Raw genomic sequence first — 16,691 nt, 5'->3', positions numbered from 1 at the left:
GTTGTGTTGTTTTTGTTTTGTTTTGTCTTTTTTTTAGGGGATGGGGGCATTGGTACTACTTTCTTAGGGTGGTTAAGATTCTGGGGGTTGAGAGAGCTGGGGATTGTGGTGTGTGTGTGTGTTTTCTTTCAGATGGCAGGTTGTCACATTGGGCATTTTTCAATGCTTCTAGCATTTTATCAGCTTTCCACTATTGTTGGCAACAGTGTTTTAAAATGCTTTTCCTCACCAGCTCAAGATGTCTTGATATTTATTACTAAAGCTGTTAATGCCAGAACAGTCTTAAGTAACTTTAGCCCTTGAAATTCAAAGTGGATATAAGAAATGTAAAAATTATTAGTAGATGAACAAAACTAAACTTGAAGACTAAGTTATTGTCTGCAAGTAAATTACTTAAGACATTTGGTAGTTATTTCCTGAAGTTACTCTCTCTGAACCCCAAAAGCAATTAAAAATAATTGGTAGATGTGTGCATAAGGAAATAGTCTCTCTAAAAACAAACAAACAAACCTACATTTTCTTGTTCTGTAGTGTCTTATTTCTCCAGTTTAATCTCTAGTGGCTCGTGGAATTCTAGTCCTGCACATACTAGATTTAAGGCAAGGATGAATTTGGGTTTAAGACAGTAAAATACAGGAAGGGGAAAGAACAAGCAGAACCAGGGGTGAAAAGAAATGTTTACAGAGCAGATCAGTAACATTGAGATCACCAAGTTAACCTGAACAAGCTAAACAAACCAGCAGTAGAAAGAGTTGAAAGATCTGTTCCTTTTGAGTAAATGTGTTCCATTAAAATCTATCATAGAGGAAAATATACCTTTTATTTTAGGTTAGTTATGGTAGCTCGTAATTGTACTGTCATTAAATATGTAGCTAAATGAATTTTCTCATTTAGTGAGGGCTTTGTGGTTTTTATTCTTGCTGTGGTGGTTGTATGTGATGTGCTGGTCTGTCATTTTAGGTAGCTAATGGTTGCTGTTTTGATATTCTCAGACCTATGTGTTTTCCCTTGAGGTTTTAAAACTTCTCCTCTTCACTGCTAAACTATCTGTTATCTTTGAGACCAATGTCAGTGCCATTGTTATGCATCAGTTAGCAAAGGGAATGGTTTGCAGCTGTTCTAGCATATACTTTTTTTTTAGCTTCTTTTCAATTAGTGGAAAAAAGGCAGCTGTTTATATTTGTGTTATGGTGTGAAGACAGTCTGAAACTCAAGGGGGGTTTTGTTGATTTATTAGGCAGATTCCAGCACAATACTTGTGGTGTTTTGTTTAAAATCTGTGCTGTGTTGCAGATTGACATTTGCAAGCAGTATCCAAAGTCAAGTAATTTAGTTTGTTTGTAAGAAAACTGTGTAATCTTTAGAAGCTATTCTAATTTTGCATACAATTCAAATACACTTTAAGCAGTGTTGCCATTAGATTATTATATAGCCAGGTGTGATTTAAATTTCTCTCAAGAATTCTATACATAGTAATTTCAAATTTTCAAAGTGGAAAGGTAAACAGCAATTTAAACATGTAAATATGTGAAAACATACTTCATGATTTCACACCTCAGTAGTGTACAGAATATTTGGAGGAAAAAACCCCACATTTCCTATCAGTCTGCTTACTGCAGCTGGCACCTTTGTAATACATAGTCACAAAGTTTCATTCTCATTGTTTTGTGCAATTGGTTTGACTCAATGATCTTAAAGGTCTTTTCCAACCTACATGATTCTGTGATGTATAGGTGCTCACACTGAGCTTCTTGCAGTAATTGGTGTATGTGCTATAATGGTCAAGGAAGCACAAGAGAAAACTCAGTTCCTACTGTAGCTGTAAGACAAGAATTAGTCTCACTGTTAGCTCCTGAGTTCATTAAGAACTTATTAGCAAATAGTAAGTGTAGAATGTTAATTGCATCTTGATTTAGTGATCATCTTGGGAAGATTTTGAAATTAGTCTTATCTGTCCAACATAGAAAGACAGCTGTGCTTTGAGAGGATGTCAGGTTCTGAACAAGCTGTCTCTTTCAAACTTTCTCTAAGAACACATATACTAGAATTCAAGAAGTCCAACAAATAACTGAACTGGACAACCTATGCATATGATGGTCCTTTTGACACTTCACATACATACTAGTGAAGAAAGGTGTGCCTGCAGTTACAGGACAATCAAAAATGGCAGTACTGTTTTGCAAAGTGTACCCTTAGATTTTATAGAAAAAGCCAAAGCATTTTTTTTTTTTACTTAAACACTGAGACTTTGTATCATATTTGATATTTTTACTGCTTTAATGTAATAAATACCCTTCTTGTAATACTTTTTAAATAATTTTAATTCCATATTTGTTGTGTTGCATACAAAAATGTTTTCTGTTTTGCAATAGAAGCCTTAAGTTACTCGTCAAGGTAGTATTTGATGATGCCCTACCAAAAAGAGCTATATAATCAATTTCTGATGGGAATTACTATGATGTAATACTGTGTATAAGATTTTCAGAAATTCTTTTTCTAACTTCTATAAATTTGCTGTATTAAAATAGGTTTCCTCCATTTTTTGATGACAATCCCTTTGGTATATATCAGAAGATTCTTGCTGGCAAAATAGATTTCCCGAGGCATTTGGATTTATATGTAAAGTAAGTCCATGACTCCTAATACTGCCTTTTATATTCTGAACACCTCCTGAGCACTGTTTCTAAAGGATCTTCACAGAAGACCAGATATCAGATTCTGATTTTCTAAAATACCATGTTGGAAAACACTTTAGATCACGTTCGCTTTTGCAGTCCAAGTAAAATTATGTGTTTGATAGACTTCAATATTGTAAGATAGTATCTGCCTCTCTTTTCTGCATATTTTGGAATATTAAATGCTTTTCCACCTTGTACAAAGCTCATTAGTGTTATGTTGGTGCCTGGAAGAAACAAAAGAGGAGAAATATGAGGAGATAATCTTAAATGAGTAAAAATTAGGAGAGCAGGAAGCAGACACTAAACTGTTTCTTTGTATAAATACGTACCAGTTAAGTCACTATCAGTGTAAATATTTGAATTAACTCCAATACTTCAGAAGTTCCAGTTTAAATCAACTTCTGCTTCTGATAGCAGTGCCCCAGTTCAGTATGCAGTCTTATGCATGCATCTGTGGCTTTATTCATAGTATTTTGCAATCATTACAGGTATATTGCAGATGAAATGCTTTCCACTATTAAAAAGTTCCATGATTGAAGTAATTGTCAGTAAACATTAGAACAGGGAAAGTGCTATTTTAAACATGAAGTTTCTCCTCAGAAGCAGAGATGATTGAGTTAGTGAGGACAAGAAGTTTTTCTTAAATTCCTAGGTTAATCATTCAAGGTGTTTTGGAGAAGTGACCTTAGAGATGGCACTTGCTTGCTGTCACCACTAGGAAAATGTATAAAACGTTATATGGCAAATCTAATGAAATCTGTCCAGCTTTGTCTGAATTCTTATGAATCCTCTTGCAAAAATAATCATTTGGGGAGGATATTTTAAGCCTCCATTGAATGAGCAAGTGCACTGAATCAAGCATGTCTGTATCACCATGGACTGATCAATGTCTCATATTAGTGTTTCTTATTAAAAGAGTTTTCCCCTACTATCTTGATGCTGTTTCCAGTGTAGTGTAGTCTCATTGTCTTGTCTTCCTAACTCTTGTCTCTCTTAGGAAGAAAACTGAGTATCTCATCTAATATTGTGTGCACTAAAGTATTAGAGTGTGACCAGAATATTAACAGCTCCAATTAGGTTATTATTACTAACAATCTATCTAACATGGTGAAAGCATTTAAAAGTAGAGATGCTGTTAGTTTCTGTTTGTGCGCAGCAATCACGAACTGACATTGATTTCTATTACGTAGAAGATGCTGTGAAGTTTCCTAGTTACAGTAGTAAGCATGCATATGCAGACTTTTCAGTCTAGATATGACTGTCAATAAATTGTAGGATATATTAATGAATACAGTTGTTGATATACCTCTTTCCTGGCTTTTCTTATTCGGATGTACTTTCAGTATGTGCTTGGCAACTGATTCCCATTACACTCCTGCTTTAAGAGGTCTCACGGAATGCTAGCTTGGGCTTTCCTCCTTTCATACCTTGGGTCTGGGTGATCTCCTTCATTTGTGTGGCTCCACCTGCTTTCTGCACTGAGTTGTTGGCATAATCTATCTCTCTTGTTCCATCAACCCCTCTTCCTTTTTTTTTTGAAACCACAACTTTATAGTCTTTAAAATCTCTACACTATTAGCTGAAAGCAAGTGCCAAGATTGTTTTGTCCTAAGATGACAGTCTGCTTCTTACCTTAGTTCTATGGCATTTGCTTTCTCTCTTTTCTTCCTGTCAGTTGGTATCTCAGCAAGGATGAAGACTATTTTGTGTCCTGTCACATCCAGGCTATGTATGAAATATTAGTGTTATATGTAGTATTTATAACAATTGAACTTCAACTTTCTGCTCTTAGGCAACAAAACTATTTTCCTTTTTGAACTCTGAAAAAACTTTTCTACCTAGATATACTACATAAGCTTACTGGTTGACATTTTTTTCTACCCACCTACTCCCCATCATCCTCCGGCACTTCTTACCATTTGAATTTGTACCACTTTTGTCTTGTATCGGTGCTGTTCCTGCCAACCTGATCCAGCATCTCTTTGTGCTGCTCTCTGCTGTGTCCCTTTTGTGAACCACCTTGCAATTTGGTCTGATGTTTTTTCCAAGTCCTTTGTCCTGTATACATGGAAGTCCTTGATGTGTTTGACTATTAGTTCAAATCTCCTCTGAACAGCAGCTTCTGCCATGGTGGTGTTAATAAATTAACCAAGTAGAAATTCCAAAATATGGCTGTCAGTAGTTTTGTGTTACTTTATTTCTGATGAAACGTAAGTATTAATTATGCTCTACCTATTTCTTTGGTCATTAATGAGTTTATAAGGTTTTTTTTATATATATATATATATATTTTTTTTTTTTTTTTGCTTTTGTAAACTTTGCTAAGACAGTTTTGGAAAATAACAAATGAAGCATCAGTGCTATAGCAGTTTAATTATTGGTCTGGAAAGACCTTGATGTAGAATTTAATTCCTCAAATACACACATTAACGTATCTATTGGATTGACTTTAACATGATCATTTCTAAATGATTCTTTAGAAATTGTAATAAAGAAGCACTAAACTATCTGTTACTTGATTCAGTTTAATAGCTGTTTGTTCAACTGAATGCCTTCCTCTTTAATGGCAGCACAGTACCACTGAGCAGGCGCATCCCTTAACTGTGCTTTTCTAAGATTAATTTTTGAAGCAAACCAAGAATGATCCATTTAATGATTTCTGGTTCTATAGGAACAGGGAACTCCATAATTTATCTTTGGCTGTATAGCCTGTGAATTGAGTTCTGGGTTTCTGGTTTTCTTTTCAGGCATACTTCTCCTTTAAAGTCTGGTTATAACCATTCTTGTGGCCTTCTCCAAAAGAGATGATCTTCTCCGTGAAGACCTAAAAGGAATTATTTCAGTGAAGGTGACTGTAAAAGGACTCAGTCACGTGATTTAATCTAATCCAAACATTGATTGTCTGGAATGATCATGAGGGTTTTAAAAATTGGTTTCTACCTTGACTTTTTAATTGTCCTTTTATCTGGCAACTGAATGTTTTTCCAGTTGAATTTTAGAACTATATTCCTGCCAAATACAACAGCTTTTCAAACATTCTACAACTTTCTCAGTTCATATTTTCTTTATGCATATGCTTTTGTGATTTCAAGGATAAGTGACAGAATACTGGTTTTGTTTTGGGATAGTAGGTATTGCCGTTAGGGATGGAGAGAGGCAGGTGTGTCATTGATATTTTTGCATTATTTTCTGTAAGTAAAGCTGTTATTTTATTTTTTTTAAACCTTCTGCAAAGTTAAAAATTGGAATTAGCAATACTCTGTAGATCCCTAGCATTTTATACAGTATTGCATTTCTCAGTTTTATTCAAGGCTGTAGGAAGAAGGATGGGTAAACTTTTGTTCTTTGCTGTCATTGGTACTTACATGAGACCAGAATGCTGTTATTCTAAAAATAAATAGCAAAATAATCTTCAAGATAAAAAGCTACTGCCAGATTTTTTTCTCAACTCATAAGTAATCAAGCTACCTCAATAAATTGTGATACTATGAGTTTTTGTTGGAGTTTTTTGATTCTTAATATTTAAAGTAATTTCCTATTAAAGTAGAAGTCCTTTATGTCTGAAGTTATGTTCATCTTTTGAAATGTTGATTTAGCTTCACATAGAACTAGGATCTCAGGGGAAGCTTTTCATTTTCAGTGAAATTAAAGCTTATAGATACTAGTTTTAAGCAGATGACTAGCTCTTGCGTGGTTTCTGTGAACATATAGCTGCCACAGAATTTAAATGTCAGTGTATGAAGTCAAGGGTGCAGCTTTATCCTTATTTTAAAAATATGTTGGAGTTATGTTCTGCCAAAGAGGTTTGAGGTCCATTTTGAGATTTGGAATACCCAGCAAAATACAAAGACAAACAAAAAGCAAAGCAAAACAAAAAAAAACAACCAAATAAAAGGATACTACTTTGCAGGGGAAGACAGAGAAAGTTTTTCTCCTTTGTTTCTTTAAGGAGTCTAAAAGGAATGTGCAAGAATTCTGCAAGTTCCTTTCAGAACAGGTTGTTACTTTTTTAACTTTTATTCTTGTGTCATAAAATATGAAGGAAATGAATGGATAAATGATGCACAGTATTAGCTAGTCAAAAGGAAGTACACTAATTCTATAACATTTGTATGACAGTCAAATATAAATTACTTTTAACAGAGAACATGCTTTCTTTCCTGCAGAGACCTTATTAAGAAGCTGCTTGTGGTTGACAGGACAAGACGATTAGGAAATATGAAGGTCGGTATAAAATGTTAGATATAACACAGAACATGGCACAAGGTTGAAAGAATTCTGTAGGAGAGATGTAGAAGAGCTCTTCTATGGCTTTTGTTTTTATAAGCATGAAATTGAGATATATCTTCTCATACATTACTTCAGTTGTGCAATCCCAAATGCAAAGTTTAACTGTGTTTTTCTGGAAATCATACTCCTATTTGTCTGGATTAATACTTTCTTTCATGACAGTTTTCCTCTTGCCTCACTCCAGTGCCCCATCCCCCTAGAAAAAAAAAATAGAAAAACAAAAAAACACCCCCCACACCAAAAAAAAACCCACCACATACCCGTTTACTGATTAACTTGAAGACTTACATTAGGCCAGAAATATGGTGCTGAGACCTGTAGTACAGGGCACCGGGTGGTTTGGTTCTTCCTTTGGATTTGTTTAAGCCCAGAAGGCGCACTAATGAAATTTTAAGCCCAAATATTATTTTTGAAAAATGTGAGGGTTGTTGTAGTGCCATGTAGTGAAGTTTGGTCGTTGTCTTGACAGTCTGGTGGTGGGGCTGATTAAGTGCAGTCAAATAGTCTTCCACCAAGAAGAATTATTCATCCTATTCTCAACAGACTTCTGAAGGCAATAGCTTACTAGTCAAAAATATGCTTGTGTGTCTCAGGTAGCTTTTCAGCCTGCCTCAGAAACACACCTGTATCTGTGATACGTCAATCCTGTGAATTCTGGGAGTTGTGCAGATGTGGTACCACTTGTAATGCCAAGAAGATGACAACAGCATTACAAGCTGATGTGATTCTGCAGCTGTGCATCAGCTGTGTTTGGCAGCGCAGGGAGAAATCAGCTGCATGTGAATTAACTCTGTACTTTACCAGGCTGGACAAAGTACCATGTGAAACTCAGTGTAGGATAATTTACCCTTGTGGCAGAGTATGTTAATCCTTTATTCCATTGATCTGTTACTGTTGTTACAGTGTTGCAGATACCTAAACTAGCTTGTGTAATCTCTTAGTTTTTAAGAGAGAGCTAAAATTTCCATTTCCAAGGTTTGCTTTTTTGCACAAAGCATAGTTTATGTTGCACAGAGGTAAAGGAAGTAAAAGATACACAGTCATCCAGGTTCCTTGAACATGTTGATATAAGTACAGATGCTGAACCTGCAGTCCAGAGTTCTTTTACAGAGCCTTTTATGGCACAAACTTGGCCTGGTAAGAAAACCTAGGAAATAAATGTGTCCCTTATCCTTCAGAATTCTTTGATGCTTTGCAGTGTTGGTGGGGGGGAGGCACAGGCATCAAGAGGATTAAGGCTGAATTTTCATAAACTGAAAATTTAGAAAGTTATTGACCAGTGCAAACTTTTATATCTTTTGGCAGTTTTGAAGGAAAACAAAAACAATCCTTGGTTTATTCAAATGTTGGGTTTGGGAAATGTGTTTGGCTTGCTTTCTTTTTTCTTTTTTTTTTTTTTTTTTTTTTTTTTTTGAAGTCTGTGGTTGTTTTGGTTTGTTTGAGGGTTTTTCCCTGCAATTGACTAAAATGCCAAAATCAAAAATAGTTCTAATTTGAAGTGGGATTTGATGTGGGGGTGTTAGTTCAGTCTTAATTCTGATCCTTTTCCGTAATTATAGTTGGTTTAAAAAGATTTAAATCCCATTGGGCATTTTCTGGTGAAGCGTTCAATCAGATCTACTTTTGAGGGAACAAGGTGATAAATTACTCTCCCTATTGCCTCTTTGGATCTGAGCAGAGGTAGTCTCACTCCATATAAGTCTGAATAAAACAAATGTGTGGTGTGCTCCGTTCCATGGAGCTGCGTGTGGTATGAGTTTCAGTGCTGTGCATTAAAGCTGTGCTGTGATCGGGCCTGAGACAGAAACAGCTGGTTTACTCCAGTGCTTGGTGCCTTGAGAATGAGTCTGTGCTTGAACCGAGCTTCATCCTGGGGGGGGGAAAAAAAAGAGAGAGGAAAAAGAGACATTTTCATTCTTTATGTACATAATCAAAATAGTCAGCCTAGAGAGGATAATCATTGCAATGCAAATACGATATATCTAAAATGAAAACAAATGGTTTTATTATGTATACTTCTGGAATAGTACTGAGAACTTCTTGTCAGCACTAAATATCTGTCATATTTGGTAAAACTACATGCTTTCCAGACATCATTTTTGAGACAATGTCAACCCTCAATTATTTTTTTTTCTTAATGTAAAAATTATAAAGTATGTCTGAATAAGAGGCATTCGCTAAAATGTTGAAGAAAACAGAAGTGAGTAGCGCTGCAGTGAATGGTTTTGTGGGTATTTTAAAGCCTATTCTTGATCTTTGTTCTATCAGAAGAATGCTGATTGAAAAAAAGGGGGGGGAGGGATATCTTATTGCTGGAACTTGTGGTCTGGTAGGGAAATAACACTGAATTTATCCTGTAGAATCTTTTAGTAATTATCACCTGAGAAAAGATAAAAGGTTAGGTGGACCATTAGTCTGCCTTGATACCACAGTTCTTATGATTAAATACAGGATTTGGCATACATATAACTTACTAAATATTTATTTATTTTTTTTCTCTCTTTAAAGAATGGAGCAGATGATGTGAAGAGACATCGATGGTTCAGGTCTATAGACTGGGACGCTGTACCGCAAAGGAGACTAAAGGTATATTCTGCAAAATACTGTATAAGACCACAACAAGATATCATTGTTCTTTTAAGATGATCTGTTGAGGTTTGCTTGCTTGTTGCATCTATGTTCATGTGTGTGTATATGCACACATCAATAACTACATGTAATTTTTCTCTTATACATTGCAGAATTTATATGGCTGTCTACTTGCATTTTTGTCTGTATACAAAATGTCTAAAACAAAAAATCCCCACTTTGTTTTGCTGAAGTTCATTAGTAAATACAATGTTTAATTTTCAGTTTTAGGGTTTTACAAGTAACTACTTGTTTTAGGTGGTTTTATGTTGGGGGATGAAAGAGGATGGTGGCTTGGTTAGATTGTTTTGTTTTGTTTTCTTGCTCTTATGTCTGTGGAATTTTCTTACTTTGGGCTTTATATTTTAGTGCCAGGTTCAATTCAGGTAAATGCTTTAATAAAATGTAAAGCATATAGGAGTAGGAAGAATAGGGAAGGTGAGAGGGGAAAATTTATGAATGTAATTCTAACATACTTTTTAACAGCACTGAGTTCTATGAGGGCAGATGTTTGCAAAAGCTATTAACACTGCAAAATGCTTTTTAAAGTCCTTTGGAAGTAAAACTGCCTTCCTCCTTTCCTTTTTCGAGTTCTAACTAGTATGATTTCTTAGAGCAATGATATTCAGTAACACGGGTTGCTGTATGCAGTCAGTCAAGTACTGATTAAATGTTTGCTCTTTCTTTTCTTTGCATTAGTTTCTTATAAAGAATTTCTGGCTAGATACCTTAAATTGAATTATTGCAAAATAGATAAGAGATAAAATGTTTTTGATGTGTTCTTGTGGACAACATCCTAATACAAAGTTATAGTTGACTTTTTTCTTAAAAAAAAAGAAAAAAACCCCACAAACACGGTTTTACATTGTTTTGAGTGTGTGGGTTTTGCAGGTTTTTTTAATGGTTACTACACCCAGTTGATGTTTTTCAAATCATTTACTAAAAATCCCCATCACACAAATAGGCAAAAATACAAACTGGATGCTAACACGTTTTATAAATATTTCAACTCTCAAGTTTATTACAACCTACTGGATTACTAAATAAACAAATAGTATTAAAAACTGAATGTTAGAGGCACAAATCAGAAGTCTAAGGTCCAAACATCCTTTGTATTGCATTTTTATTATTAAAAAACAAACAAAACAACAACCTCACTCTGGCACTCAGATTATTATGAATTTTCCTTTATCTTTTTTTTTTTTTTTTTAATTTTATTTTTCTCTTCTGTGTCACTTCATAGAATTTATTTTCCTGCCCAAATGCTTACAGGGAGATGAGGATCCCTAGGCGTTGCGCACAGTGGAGCAGGTAGTTCTCTGGAGCAGAGCAGATTCTGTACGTTCTCAGGCATCTGGGCAGTGTGCTGTGGCTGACACATGGCAAAAGCAGGACTCCGCTTTGGGCTGAAGCTCAGCAGTGCCATCCCTCAGGACCCTTTCTTTCCCACCGAAAACCTGCTGATGGCACTGTTACAAACTGAGAAGCCAAAAAGATTGGAGATCTCAGAGCTCGTGGAAGCCAGACATGTCTCTTTTTGAGGAGACGCAGAATAACATTTTGCTGTACTGTGTCATTCTGTCTGTGGTACGACTTTTATTAGCCAGTGTGCTGATTGTCCATAAAGTTTTGTCATCCTCAGTGTTTTGTTGAACTCGTGACGATAGTTAAGTTCTCTGTTACTGAGAAGGGGATAAAAAGATGAACGTCCTTTGAGAGAAGAAACTGGTTTTACCCTGCATTAACCCCTACATTAATGAAATGTTCCAGAAAGGAGCTTTGTCTCATAGCGTGTGGGTAGAAGGGCAGAGTAATCTTGATGCTAGATCTAAGACAAGGAAAAAAAAAAAACAGGAACTGTGAACCTGTTGGGCAATACTAGAAATTCAAAGAAATAGAAAGCAGATATTTCTCTTGGCACCTCCAAGTTTCCTTAAAAAGATGAATTTGAATTAAGATGCTTTTACAGACATCCTTGTGTGATTAATTTTTTTTTTTTTTTTTTTTAAAAACAGTGCAGCAATTTCCTTGCCGAAGTTTATAGCTATGCTTGGAAAAAGCGTAGTAGTTAGTGTGAGGTATACACAAGTTAGTTATTTCAGCCTCCTTAAAAGCAAATGATCTATTTGAAAGTGAGGAAGAGGAGGCTTTTTTCCTTCAGTGAGAAAGCAGTTACCCACACTGCTATCAAGACCCATTCATAGTTGGAAGGAACCTAATGTGATTCCACTCGTTTTTGCTCACAGGGCCACAGAAGTGGGGAGGAGTGAGGAAGGAGAATGGCAGATGATGCTGTAACAGCATGTGCCTGGAAGCGCAGTTGTAGGCATCATTGGCAGTAGTTACCTTCAGTCTGCAAAGCAGTTAGGACCTCAGTGCTAAATAAAAGATATCTGTATTATAAGTGTCTTTCAAATAGCTGCAGCTAAGACACAGCATTGGAATGTAGTCCGTGTTGCTGTAACCTTCTCTCTCTCTCTTGTGCTGTTCATTATTGGTGAAAAAGTGAACTTTCATAAATATGTACCCCTTTTGTTTAATCAGTCTTTTACAGAACTCCTGCTTTAATATGATGGAGAGGAGCTCATTGAGGAATCTATACTAATATTTTTGTTGTGCTTGTTCTGACTAGCCTCCCATAGTACCAAAAGTGTCCAATGATGGGGATACTTCCAATTTTGAAGCTTATCCTGAGGACGACTGGAACAAGATGCCTCCAGTACCCCCTAAAGATCTAGAAATTTTCAAGAACTTCTGAAAGCGACATCTACACTGGACAAGGTGTGTCCAAATGTCAGGAATCCTCTTCAAAACATTGGTCTGTGAGTGAGAGCCATCTGCAGAAACTACGTCTTCTGATTCATAATAGTGATTAATACTTCCTTACAGCTCATAAAACCAACATGAATCACAGTAATCAATAGTATAATTAAATTGTTGTAATAAAATATTGTAAAGCAGGCTTATGGAACGACAAAGGTAATTTATCTGACAGGCTTTCATGTTCTGAAGTGATGAGTTATTCACATACAGATATGAAGTCCTTTCCTTAAACCTTTTAAAATAGTGTGTTAAAGGCAAATATCTAGACTGATTTGACAGATAAGAAAACGTGATTGTTCTTGATTGCAAGAGTTTTATATTAAGAATGAAGATGTTAGTTAGAGGAATAAGATTTTCAGGTTAATTCTGTACCCTGAATTCTGTCTGATCACTGTGATAAGTTGATACTTGTTATTTAATTCACATGCTCCACATTGTATTTAGTGTTCCTTTCTCATTATTTTTTCTTAGAAACTGGAAAGGAATTGAAGTGCTAAGACGAAGTCTGAAGAAGAATGGAGTTCATACGTAAATGAAGACTTTCTTTGTGGATAAGAATGATACTGCATTCAGATACACATCTTAGTATAGATAAAATACCTAAAGAGTTGGAGGCAGACAAGAATAATTTTTTGCTGTAAACATTTGACATTAGTAAATTGTAATATTGATAGTCTACTCTGAAGTAGACTCACTAAAATGATATATTTTAGGATTATTTTTTTTAACTTATGGTTTAGTTAATTTTCCTGCTATTTTGCATAGTTAACTCATAGACTTAATTTTATAAGTTTGTACTAAACTTGTGTAATTAAAAGCACAAATTAGTATATATATGTATATAATGAATACAATACAACTAAAGCACAGGAGCTGTGCAAAGATGTAAATTTTTGTACTTTGCAGAGTCTATGATTTTTATTTTTCAGATAATGTTTTTCAAGAAGTTCTCTAGGAATAAAAATCTTAAAAAGGATAAATGAGTTTTTCATCATCTTATATACATTTTATAATTCTTTGTAAAAAGTAAAAATAATTACGTTTTAAAAAAGGTTTGTACCTAAAATTTCCACTTGCAACCATAGTACTTGAAAGCAGAAAGACAAGGGCATGTTTTATTGTTGATTAAGATGCATCTTAATGGCTAATTTATGAAGTTCTGTTACAGTGATGTCTCTTTACAAACCAGGATACTGAGTGATGATTCACTGTCTGAAATGAGATTCCTCACATGAAGACTCTGTAAAAGTTCGGTTCAGTGCATACCGATAAAAGGACTCTAACAGGCTCTTACAGGAGATGTTCTCTCTCAGGCTTGCTGTCTTCTCCAAATGTGATGCACAAGCCATAACAGACTTCTTTCACTGTTGAAATAGTTGTTGTTGAATGCTTGGCACTTTGGAATATCAGAGGGAAGACCGAATATATGTTAGAGCCTGATTTTTCTGCTCCTGCTTTTGGAAATGTCCTGAAGTCTCTGCTGCCAGGAATTTGATATATGCAGAGTTCAAACCTTAGATGTAAGGAGTCTCTTTTTTTCATCCTGTACTTAGTATCTTTCTAGGAGCTTGAGTACACTTTATTTAGGAAGTATTTGCAATGCTGTTTCATTTTAAGTAGCACCAAATATCAGTATGTGCATATGTATGATGCATCTACCTATATGAATACACATAAACATGAAAGTAGATTGTATACAAGTCAGGATCTTTTTTTAGGCTTTTTTCACGTTGCATATTGATACTTGTGTTACTGTAAGGGAAATGATTTTGAAGTGCTTTGATTTCAAAAACTAATTACATTCTTTCATATGTTGTGGTTTTAGATAACTTTCAGTGAAATTATAATATCTAGACCAAAAATATATTTTTTAAAAGCATATCAGATCACTGAAGCTCTGCTACTATGACTGATGGGCTCTATGTAAAACTGTTTAAGTAGATCATACAGACAGTTTCTTCCCCAAACTGGTCCCCACATTTTTGATCTGCAATGCCATAAGAAATGTAGTTCAAAGATTTATTTTTCTGAACTAAATCCTGAATCCTTACGAAGTAGTCATTCTATTAATTGCTAATTAAATTAAACTGTTCCACAAGTTGGTGGCCCCAGCTGCCACTCAGTAAATACTGTGTCGGAATGTATAATGGAATGCAGGAAAATCCATAGTAAATGATCGTTTTAACCTGGTAAAAATACCTTATTCTCTTAAAAAAATTAATCTGTTCCATTGTATTTGTATCTGTGAAATTAGTTATTCCAAATCAATTGGAAAAACTGAAGCACACAGCTTACTTTGTCTAAGGGGAGCAAGCACAGTTTTTAATGTGTAAGCTTACAGTATTTTGTGGAATCTGAGTACTACAAAACCAGTTTCTTATTTTAAAATGTACATAGTACAACAAGCAAGTGTGCTAAATATAGGTTTTTTTTCAATTTTAAAAACTGTCTTCAAAGTCTTCAAAGCTGAGGAAATGAAGTTGCATTTGACTAATGTGCCACAATAGTGGTTAGAAGTATGGAATGCTTCAACAACAGGAGACAGTGGATTTTCTTTTTATTTATCTTATCCATTGCTGGCAGTGGATGCACTGACACTCATTATGATAGAGACTAAAAAAAAAAAAACAAATACAATCTTCTTAATAATGCTAATCCATTGACTTTATATTATTTCTGGAGCCATGTGTACAGATGCTTTACTACTGACCTCGTCAAGATGCTTCCTAGTACAAAACTGCTTTCAAATTTTTTTTAATTAAAACCCTTTAATTAAAAAAAACACCCCAAACATTTTTCAATCATTATTTTAAGTGATGAGTTATTTTCTCTACATTCTTGAACTTAATGAACTGTTATTACATGTCCATTTTATTGATTTGCACAAGTGAGTCTGGTTTAAGTACTGGGACTTCATGGCCCACTAACATAGTTCTGTCTGAGTGCTCATGCAGAAGTCCCTGGATACACACTGCACTAAGGACTGTGGATTTATGTTTTTTTTTTTAAGCAGACTAGAACACTTTTTTATTTTATATTCAGGTATGGTATTCTCTGAAGTTCATTTTATTATGGTTAGTTCTTTTAACACATGTTTTTGCGTATAGACTGTTGCATAAGGACTGTTCTCTTGCAAGACCCCATAGGCCTTTGGTATTCTGCTTCGGTGAACAAGAATGTTAAACATTAAGAAACAACCTTTATTTTTGAGTTTTATATATCTATATTTTTAATTGCCCAATTTGAGGTTTTAAGTGATAAACATGCATTGTAAACTCAATTGCCTTGTAACCAAATGATATAAATGTTTCATTATATCAATGGAGAACATGCTGTAGATTTTCCTGTAAATTAGCTTATCAATGAATATGTGTGCTACTGAGCTTTAACTGTGATCTTCCACTGTAGAAAGTCATTGTTAACAGATCAAATATAGGTACTAAACTATGTTGAAATGGATGAACAGGGATTTTTGCAGTTTTGAAAGCAATTAAGATATGGCTGTTCCGCAGCCCATCTGCTTGCCTTTCAGAAGAGTTGTGATGCAGTGCTTCCTGTGCTATAGAATTATTTTTCAGCTTTCAATGACTGTAGCATGATTCCTTTTGGTACTGTACTGTGTACAGGCTTTCCATGTTTTGCACTTTTCTATGGCAAACCTTGACTGCTTTATAAATACTCCGTTGTGTAGTAAGTAGTGATAGCAGTAGTAGGCATTTGTGTACTGCATAATCAGTTTGAACTGTTAGACTTCAGAGGTTAACTTGGACTAGTGGTGTATGTTGCTGGTTGCTTGTGGTAGCTCACATGTGTAAGTACTGTTCAAAGTTACAAAGTCAGCCCTCATTGCACAATGAAAATCACTGTGATCTGTACATAAAACCTAGTAAAATTTTATTGCTGTTTAATTTATGTAATATCTGTCAAATCTGGATTCATTAAATAAACCTTTATATCTTTTTAAATGTTTAAACCTAGTTTGCTTCCATTTATGTTGGGAGGAGGTAGAGGTTCTTCATCCAAAAAATTATGAAAGGGAGAGGAGTAGAAAAACAACTGTTCCTTCTTTTCAGAAGTTGACTCTTTCCAGAACAAGACACAAGTTGTGGAACATATTTCAGTTGCTGTAGAAGAAGCACAAAAAAGTATATTTTAAAATTCATTTCAGGTAGTGCACCAATAGTGAAAAGTGTTAACTCAGACTTCTCATTAAACTTTGATTATATGACTGTAATTCCTTCAAAATATTCACAACTTAATGACCAAATAGAT

The 16,691-nt window shown here is 34.9% G+C and overlaps 1 protein-coding gene across 1 annotated transcript in view; it reads left to right on the top strand.

Annotated features, from left to right (window-relative positions):
• The window catches only part of PRKX (protein kinase cAMP-dependent X-linked catalytic subunit), a 56,113-nt gene extending 39,721 nt beyond the window's left edge, over positions 1-16,392 (top strand). Inside the window, exons 5-9 of the mRNA XM_082076023.1 lie at positions 2,529-2,624; positions 6,845-6,902; positions 9,477-9,554; positions 12,229-12,377; positions 12,891-16,392. Coding sequence (XP_081932149.1) covers positions 2,529-2,624; positions 6,845-6,902; positions 9,477-9,554; positions 12,229-12,354 — 358 coding nt within the window. The 3' untranslated portion in view covers positions 12,355-12,377; positions 12,891-16,392. The remainder of the gene's footprint in view (positions 1-2,528; positions 2,625-6,844; positions 6,903-9,476; positions 9,555-12,228; positions 12,378-12,890) is intronic.
• Positions 16,393-16,691: the final 299 nt, after the last annotated feature.

This window comes from Streptopelia decaocto, assembly GCF_964273445.1.
Source record: "Streptopelia decaocto genome assembly, chromosome: 1".
NCBI classification, from domain to species: domain Eukaryota; kingdom Metazoa; phylum Chordata; class Aves; order Columbiformes; family Columbidae; genus Streptopelia; species Streptopelia decaocto.
Note: the sequence above shows the minus strand (reverse complement) of the source record. Positions and strands in the feature narration are given on the sequence as shown.